General features: G+C 40.9%; 1 protein-coding gene across 2 annotated transcripts in view; it reads left to right on the top strand.

Annotated features, from left to right (window-relative positions):
• The first annotated feature begins 459 nt into the window (after positions 1 to 459).
• The window catches only part of ESCO1 (establishment of sister chromatid cohesion N-acetyltransferase 1), a 31,479-nt gene continuing 22,292 nt past the window's right edge, over positions 460 to 9,646 (top strand). For both annotated transcript variants that reach the window (XM_061995724.1, XM_061995725.1), the window contains exons 1-6: positions 460 to 691; positions 3,288 to 3,391; positions 3,586 to 3,784; positions 4,321 to 5,686; positions 6,299 to 6,410; positions 7,347 to 7,410. In XM_061995724.1, the coding sequence (XP_061851708.1) occupies positions 3,588 to 3,784; positions 4,321 to 5,686; positions 6,299 to 6,410; positions 7,347 to 7,410 (1,739 nt within the window). In that variant the 5' untranslated portion in view covers positions 460 to 691; positions 3,288 to 3,391; positions 3,586 to 3,587. The remainder of the gene's footprint in view (positions 692 to 3,287; positions 3,392 to 3,585; positions 3,785 to 4,320; positions 5,687 to 6,298; positions 6,411 to 7,346; positions 7,411 to 9,646) is intronic.

Below are 9,646 nucleotides of genomic sequence, written 5' to 3'. Positions count from 1 at the left end.
CACTGACACACCGGGGCCACCGCGCAACTCACTTCGTCACGGCTGGCCTGAGAGCACATAGTGCTGCCCTCTCCCTCGTTTCTGGCAGGCGAGGAACCTGACAGCATAGGACGACGCTACCAACCAACTCTGGCGCGAGCCAGTCCGAGCTGGCAGAGCCGCGGGGATTACGCCGGACGGGACGGCACCAGACGAGCGCCGGACACCCCGTGATGCGGACGGGACAGGCGGCCCGTTCTACAGAGAGTCGCTAAGGGAGGCCGGGCGGCTCCCGCGCAGCCGGCACCGCTTCCCTCACGCAGGCAGCTGCCGGGCATGCGCGACCGACACCGCCCGCCGGAAGTGTGCGGTGCGGTGCCGTGCCGTGCCGTGCCCAGCGGGGTTGGCTGGAGCGGGGCGGGGCGGGGCTGCCGCGGTGCCCGCCTGGGAGCGCGCCTGGGGCTCGCGCTCGCCGCAGCCTCGCGAGGGGACGGGGACAGGCCGCGAGCCGCGCTGACTTGGCCGCCGGCCCCCACGCGCGCCCCCGCTCGCTCGCCCTCGCTTCGGCCCCACGCGCGTGCGCGCTCTCCCCCCGCCCTCTGTCCCGCCCACTCCTCCCCCCGCCCCCGTCTCCCTCCCCCGGCCCCGCAGCTGGCGAGCCAGGCGAGGAGGGCGGCTCGCGCAGCCGGCACGTCGCTGACACCAGCGCGAGGTAAGCGGCCGCCTCGCGCCGGAGGGGGAAATGAGGAAGTTTGCTGCACACTTTCCCCCCCCAAACCCCCGACCCCTCTGCTAAAGGTTCTCGTCAGCCTCTCCCCCACCCCGACCTCGTCCAGGTCCGTGACTGGTGGCCCGTCCTCGCGCGGAGAGGGGCCGTGTGCCCGCGCCGCGGGGCCGAGAGGCCGTCAGCTCCTCCTGGGGCCTGCCGCGGGCCTATCGCCGGCCGCCGCTGTCTCCGCGGTCGCGGTGCGAGCGGGCGGGCGGGCGGGAGATCCCCTCTCACCGACTGCTCACCAGTGGGAGCTTGGACGGGGGGGGCGGCCTGCGGTGTGCGGCTGCTTCTCCGCAGCCCCCGCCTTGCCCCCTCGGTAGCACTTGCCATGGCCCGAGGAACTCTTGGCCGGGTGCAGGGGCTCCCTGACAGGCCCTGCTCCAGAAGGGTTGTCACGGGTGGGCGCTGAGGCGGGTGACACTGGGCCACGCTTGGAGGGAGGCCTTCCCTTTTCTTCCTTCAAGTTCTGTCCAGAGGTCTCGGCCGGGCATTAAGGCACGGAGGCTGGGGGTTCTGTCGTGGCAGTCAGTGGGGGAGGCTTATGCGTGAGACATCGGCGCCCAGTCAAGGCAATTGGGCCCCCCATCTCGGTAGAAACCAAGGGCTGGCCCCTGCTTTAAGGATTTGAGGTTGTGGGAGTCCTCTGCTTCTGTTTTTCCTTACTTCTTGCACCAGAACCTTTGATTGTTGTTTAGTTTGTTCATTTGCTTCTGTCTTCCCTTCTTTCCATAATCTGGCTTCTTCAGGGCAGAAACGGACAGTTCTTGAATGTCTGGAAAAGTCCTTGCGCTGTTGTGCAAAGTATTAGTAGGAAAGACGTTAACTGTTAAAAGATCTAGTTCTCTTTGTGGGAGGAGACTGCTATTTGTCAGTGTCCAGAGAAGCAGTACCGGTGAGGCAAGGATTGTATTTTCTGCTGGTGCTTGAAAGTCCCTGCTGAGTATGCCATGTCATGTGGCTAAGAGTGACAGTGATATCTGTGTACATCTGGAAAAAAAATGAGAATGTTTAGGGGTATACAGTATATGTCATGTTCTCAAATTTTGTGAGGCAAAGTTGCAGTAAAAATTGAGGGAATATATGACTGAAGACTTAATTCAACAACTAGAGCTGTTAATTTCAGGGCAAGTGGCTATACTGTGGCTCTGATGAATAATGTTTGACTAGTAGAAACCACTAGGCTTGTTAAGTGTCACAGAGGTTATGAGCTATTAGAAGTAAAGCACACAGATTCTGTTACCGGCTCCTTAGGGACAGACGTAGAAATAGCTCCATGAAGAGTCCTATTTGAGACTTCTTGCCTGGGTAAAATAAAAGTTTAACTCGAATATGAGTCACTGGTTATGCAGCTTTAGAGGAGAAAGTCTGAAGACAGCAGTGGTCACTGGAATTTGAGCATTTGCATGTTTAGATGTGTCTTTATAAAAGAATGGATAAATGAAAATAAGGTAAACATTAAGTCTGACAGAAAAAATGTACAGGTCTGTACATTTTCCTTTTTGATAATAAACAAATATTAAAAAATAGTTTAAGCGTCTCAGATTTTTAGAGAAGGACACATGTTTGTCAATACTGGAAGGCTTATTGTAGTTGTAATGAAAGTATCTGGTCTGTGTTATGCAACCGTTAACTTAAAAATTCCCGTTTGACCTTAAAATCTGTCAAGTTTAACACAATACTTAAGGTTTGAAAAGTAATGTAATTTTGTTACAAAATATTTATTTATCAATCTATCAGTGGCAAAAAATAATAGATTCTTTACCTGAAAAGGTAATTTGGAAGTTCTGAGCAGTGAATCTTCCAGTAGACTTAAAGCAGATATTAGTAAAACTTTGCTGAGTAATTATTACTTATGCTATAATACAAAACTAATGTCTTTGAACATGAGAACTTAAAAGTTTCAGAAGCCAAAAACAGTTGTGAAAGGAATAATCAAATCTGTGAAGACTTCTTAGTGAGGATCTCTGTTAGTTTTCAGACTCTTGTGCAGATGAACTCCTATGTTGTTAACATTATTTCAGTTCTCACAAAGACATCATCTTTAACTACCCAAGGCAGGTGTCTCAAATAATGGTACTTTATAGGATTTCTGTCTCTTACTGGTGACTCTTAGTCATATTAGGAGGAACAGTTCTAGGCAGTTGCTACAAAGTTCTGTAGTAGCAGCCACAAAACTTAGTAGGTCTAATGGATTGTTTCTGTGAGGCACAGGATTGACAGCAGGCCCACTCTGTGGGCCATGAAAGGGAGCAGCGTATAATTTTCTGGAGAAATGAGAAAGGCTGAGAAACTTCCTTTCAAATGGTACTATTATCTGCTGCCTTTTGAAAGGTAAAAGGATTTAAGAAAGCAAAAAGCCAAAAAATTGCTGAATGTAGAAATAAAATTTGTAGTTTGTTTTGTTTTTTAATTGTCAAAGAAACTTTAAAGCTGAGTATTGTTTGAAGGGGTGGAAGTGGGTGATAATATTAATTTCTTTCTCGGACTCTGAATTTAGCAAAGTGCTTACTGAATTAACATTTTATATTCTTCATAGGTGGCATGAAACGTCCTGTTTGTAAGCATCTGCATAAGGAATGCTCTTGGCACACCTTGCTAAGTTACTTTGGCCTAAACATCGATTGCCTTTTGTAAAAACCTGTAAGTGAAAGAGTTTGATTTGAGATTGCTTTGATGATTTGCTTTCATTTCACAGTTAGCATGGTCTACCTCTAAAAGGAAAAGTATCAACTACCTTATTTTGTAAAACAGGCAAATCTTTGGTTATATTAACTGACACTGTAACAACAGTTGACAAAGACTCTAAAAGCTGAATCAATTATTGTGTTTTACAGAAATGGCAGCTCAGAAAAGGAAGTCTACGTTAGTAGAGCCTTCTGCTAAACGTCCAAAGCTGGACAAGAACAGCAAACAGTCATCAGCAAAGAAAGAAAAAGAGGTGTCAGATACAAAACATGTCTCAAATAAATCAAAGCCTAATCAATGTGGAGTGCAGGAGAAAACTGTGCTCAAAACCTCTGTCAAATCAAACAGGTCAGTAAAAAAAAATTAAGTACTTGTTCTAGGTTATTATTGTAGACTAATTTAGTGCAGAAACAATCTAAGCAGAATGAATCTGAGTTAAAGATACAGCTAAATACTTAAATAGTACTAGTGGGAGGTCGGCCTTAAACCATAAACTGTGATATCTGCTACGTAGTCTTCTCTGGAACCATATTTGTGTCCTGAAATCCAGAAAAAATTTCTCAAAAAAAGTTTCTGAAGTGAGAATAAAAATACTTCATTTGAAAGTCACAAGTGTCAACAATTAAAAACTGCTAGAGATGTTAAAAGCATTCATACAGGGGTATTAGTTCAGTCTTGCCATGAATAAAAACTGTTAAGTACTGCACTTAAGCGTAACCAGGTGGAAGTCAAGTCTCTTTAGAATTATTCTAGTATTGAGGGTGCAAGATGTAGTATTTTAAAAAAGAAGATAGAAAAAGAGGCAGACATTAGTAAAACAAGAAGACTCTTATGACAAATTCTACTTTCTGGATGCTGACAAAATAACTCTTTCAATCTTTCAGTGACAACACCAATGAACCTGAACTAGGAACACGTATGACTACAAGATCATCAGTACTAAACTCAAATAATAAAACAATACCTGACAAAAAGGTCCAACAACAGCCTAAATCTGCAAAAAACAAGGAATTATGCCAGAAAAAATCTGTGCAGGCGATTCCTAAGTCAAAATGCATAATTCCACCAAATGAGCCAGTAATGAGGAGATCACAGAGACTGCAGCAACTGACACATGTACATGTACCAGCAAGATCCCTGCGCAACAGAGAAGTTAAAGAAGAAAAAGCTTTGGAAGTTAAACAAGGTAGCCAGCCAAAAAGGCACACTCACAGTGTTGCAGCAAAAATACTTAAATCTGCTGGAGAGAAAACAGAACAGAAAAACACAAAACCAAAGCCAAACAATACAAATGAGGATAAAGAAATACATGTTCAAGTGACTGGCTCTGCGAAAGAGAAAAAATGTAAAGCAGACAATAAAAATAATGCCAACGTCCAACACAGCCTTCAAGGGTCATCACTGTGCCCTGATGAGAGTCTTGAGGAAGTTAAGAAAGACCAAATAGGCCTTGTATCTCCTATTCCTAGCAACACACAGAAAGTGGAAACAGATTCTCTTAAGCCAAATTCTAAAACAACAACTAAGGAAAAGCAGCAAACGCATCAGAACATTAAAACCAGTACAAAACCAAAAAAGATTTCACAGCCATCTGTAAGTGAAACAAACGTGGCTGATCAGCCAGAGAATGATGCAAAATCCAAAAGGGTAAGCATCCTTGAACTTTGTGAAGAAATTGCAGGTGAGATTGAGTCAGACACAGTAGAGGTGAAAAAAGATTCCCCTAATGCCGAGTATAGCAAAACAGAAGAAAAGCATGCTGACGTACAGCTTCAGCAAAGTGAAATGCTTACTCCGAAAGAACCTAGTCAAAGTGCTCAATGCAAACGTTTTTTCCCTAGCAAAAAAGGAATGCCTGTCAAATGCACTCTGAATGGTAGAAACAATTCCTCAAACAAAAACTCTAAATGGACCAAAATCAAATTATTGAAAGCTAGTAACATGAAGCAAAGTAACTTAAATGCTGCAAATACTCCCAAGCTTTCATTGTTAAAAGATTACCCTGAAGTGTCAGAGGCAAATCAAATGGCTACAGAAGCAGAGCTTTCGAAAGCACAAGGCAAGCTGTCAATAACGAGACTCTCCGAGAATGAAAGTGCAGCTTGTGTGCAGAAGCAATCAGAGCCTTCATCTGAAAGAGCTGGAGCTAAAGAAGTAACATTAGAAACTAAACAGCCCACGAAGAGAGGTGCAGAAAATGGTTTGTTGCGTAATTTGACAAAACATTTCTGTGAGCCAAGACCAGATGAGGTTAGTCATTTTCATTATGGTGTGTGGTGGGAGGGTGTTTTAACAATGCCTTTAACACATTTGGGAATTTTAAGTTACTGTAAAATAAAGATCCTTTAGTGGTAGGATGATAGTAAGCTGGAGAATGAATCTCTTCCACTCTCCTAAGTTCTGCAGTTAGCTAAATGTTGATGGATAAATTTTCCTGATGCAGAGAGAGATTATACAGATTCATATGGACAATTTTCACAACTTATATTTACAAATCTGTTTTGTTCTGAAAAGGTGTATTAAAAGAAGTGAGAGGGACAAAAAGTAATATGTCTGAATGAGCTTCTATTAAAATTTAAGGTTTTACGGACAAAAGTGTTCTATAGGAAGTATTTTACAAATAAATATAATATGTTATATGATGTTATAAATAAAATATCATTTATTTTTGTAAAATTAATACCTCAAACTTCAGTATGGACTAGCTAATCAGTTGGATTTCATCTACTTAAAGTAACATGGGAGCTGAAAAACTGTCACTCTATTAAAAATGTTAATACTTGGTTAATTTTGTGATTTTGTTAGTAGATTAGAGGCATTAAATAGCTTGGGGTTTTATGTAATGGTTTCTGCTTTGTTTAGAACTTTCGATTACATTTGGAATCAAGTCCAGAAAGTTCTCCAGTAAAATATGTTACAGCTTCTAAACCACTGAAACAATTTAAAAAAGAACCTGGAGAAAGGGAACCTCAAGGTAAGTGTTTACTACTGATTTTTCCTCTTCTTCTGACCAATTCAATGGGTAGCATTGCTTTCCTTTCAGAGGAGTGTTTCACAGATTAGTGTACACTTGGTACAGAATTAAACTTCTGGGACTGGAGCAGTTCACCAGGGTTTTCATATTTCTTTGTATGTTACACTCATGTCCACTTTAGTAGCAGTGAATGTCCTTTTATCTCTGGACTATGTAGTGGGAAGAGAGAAGTATCTGATTTTCTACCCAGCTCTGCTTTTAGTACATCTTTCTGCTTTATGCATAAGTACTATAATGCATAAATATACTTCATTTGAGTGAAAGTGAAGTGCCAACTTTTAAAAGAAATAAACAGAAAATCTCCAAGCAAATTCTTTCATTTTTTTTTGTGTAATAAAGTAGTAAAATTTCCATGTTTCAGTTGGATTCTTCTCTTGCATCGGTTTCTGTTAAGGAGTCTCTTTTGGTTACCGTTTCCTTTGAATAAGTATACACACTTCTTTCTCCTGAAGTGTTCTACTTTTTCCTTTCTTTTACTATTCTTGATTGTTTCTTTTCCTTAAGTGTTATAGAACGCACCTCAAATTTAGGTATACTATATATTTAGGATACTAATACTATACATAGAACTATTTGTGTGGATTTAAATATAAACAGATTTAAACTCCTCTAGTTTCAATACTGGCCTTGTTTAGCTGCTGGCAATCTCCTTTGCAGAACTGCTGTTGAAATGCTGAAGAAAATGACTTTTTTTTTCAAGTATGTGTGGAGGAACATCTGAACACTGCCTCAGGGTTGTGTCTTTTTCTTTTATTGGCCATGAACAAATCGCATCATTATCTTGAATATATGTATCAAAATCACTGTTACTGTAGCTCACATTTCCTTTCCAACTAAAAACTTTATAATTAAGTTATAATCTTTGGTTAATTATAGGTTTGGCTCCCAAGCTGTTGACGCATACTTCATTTACAAATCAAACTTCTGAATCTGAGAACAGGTATAGTATTTAATACATCTTGAAATGACAGTAACCTTCCATAGTGTTATGTGAGGTTTTGTAATAAATACTAAATGTTCTTTTGTCTCCCAGCCGCATCTTTCAGTTTCAAATAAGAGACCCATCTTTTATAAAAACAGATTTTCATTTTAACTGGTTATTAATTAAGGGGTATTATTACTTTGTTAATAAAATTAGTTAGCAAGGTATTTGTTACTGCACAGGTCTTCTAAAAAGTGGAATTTAACAGAGTTGGATAAACATTTGTAATGCTCTCTTCCTCAAATCAGGTGATAACGAAAGAGCATGAGAAGGGTTTACTATATGATTTTCACATAGTGATCTATTTCACTCACTTCTGGGAGGGTTTTGTAATCCCTAAATTATGGTAATCTTGTATGTAATAAATCTTAGGTGAAGAGTGAATTTGATTTGGGGTTGTTTCATGATAGCTGTGAAATGAAGGAGTTGACTGTCATAAAAAATTATTCTTACTACTAACAGTTCAGATTTACATTTTATCTTTGATCATGTTGGCTGTTGTAGTTTTTGTTCAGTTCTAACATAGTCTTTGATTTTAGCTAATTACAAGCTAAAGACAATTTCTTCATACCTGATACCTTCAACAGCAACATAGTTGACACAGTGGTTAGTATTGATACTATTCTCTATATTCATAATGGAGACAAGAAGAAATGACGTAGTTAATTTTCCATACATCTGTTGGAGGCCAGATTATCAATTCTGACTAAGCAGCTCTTTTGTACATGTTGAAAACCTCTACTACTCAGGAATTTCACAGAAGAAGAGTGATAAGGTAGATGTAAAGCCACTTAAAGGAATGGTTTTAGATTTTTAAAAAACTTTGGTTTTTTTTGTTTTTTTGGTTTTTTTTTTACTTTTATTCTCAACAGGCTCATGGTGTCCACTCAAATTTACGAACATTATTAGCTGAATAATCCCATATTGGGTTTTATTATTTGGATATATATTCTTCTTATTCTGGTTTCCATACACTATGCAAGATTTAAGACATCATACTTTCAGTGGTACTCCTGCCATAACATGGAGTGAGGTGCATATCTACAGTGTACCTCTCTTTAGGGCTTTGTAAGAAAAGCTATCAGCAGGAAGAGGCAAACCATGAAGTAGCTACTTATTTTTGGGGCAGATGACAGGAATAAAAAAATAGCTGTGATTCAGTACAAAAAACCTCTGCTTTAAAATTGTCTGGCAAGAATTTTTGGTTTTGAAAAAGCTCACTGAATTCACCTGCTACACATACTACAGCAGCTGCTACAATTAATTTTTTGATCCTATATTCTTGTCTTGCTTAGAAACAGAAAATATGTCAATAGCTAGTTGAAGTACAAGTATTTTTGTATGTATTTTGCTTTGGTGATCTCCACAAGTTTTATCCAGACCTGGAATTAATGTTATTTTTCCCCTGAATATAGTCGGAAGTTCACAGGGATAGATATGTTGTTGATGTATTATAGTACTTTCCAGTGTTTGTTTCAGTTATGACAAGGAGAAGCTGAAACTGAAGGAGAGAGATTCCAGTGATATTCATGTATTTATTCCTCAGGTCCTCTTTTCCCTTCCTTCACTGATAGCCATTAGAAGAGAATGAGTTAAAGTTGAATTTGGGAAGCGTATGACATCCATTTTATATCATAGAACGGTAGGGTTGGAAGGGACCTTTAGAGATCATCTAGTCCAACCCCTCTGCAGAAGCAGGTCAACCTAGATCAGGTCACACAGGAACATGTCCAGGCGGGTCTTGAAGACTTCTAAGGAGAGAGACTCCACAACCTCAGGGCTCCCTCACCCTCACAGTAAAATAGTTTTTTCTTACGTTTAAGTGGAACTTTTTGTGTTCCAGCTTCATCCCATTACCCCTTGTCCTGTTGCTAGATACAATAGAAAAAAGGGATGTCCCAACCTCCTGACACCCACCATTTAGATATTTGTAAATATTAATAACATTGCCCCCTCAGTCTCCTCTTCTGTAGACTGAACAGCCCCAGTCCCGCAGCATTTCCTCATAGAGAAGATATTCCAGTCCCCTGATCATCTTGGTGGTCCTCCACTGGACTCTCTCCAGAAGTTCTCTGTACCACTTACATTTGTGGGAGTGTTTACATGGTCTGCTTTGGCAGCCTGATGTACGATACCTAAAACTGGAAACCTAAACCTTACATAGGAAATATATAGCATTAGACAGAATCAGTTA

This window comes from Colius striatus, chromosome 4 (assembly GCF_028858725.1).
Source record: "Colius striatus isolate bColStr4 chromosome 4, bColStr4.1.hap1, whole genome shotgun sequence".
NCBI lineage: Eukaryota > Metazoa > Chordata > Aves > Coliiformes > Coliidae > Colius > Colius striatus.
The sequence above is the reverse complement of the archived record's forward strand: the minus strand, read 5'-3'. Positions and strand labels throughout refer to the sequence as shown.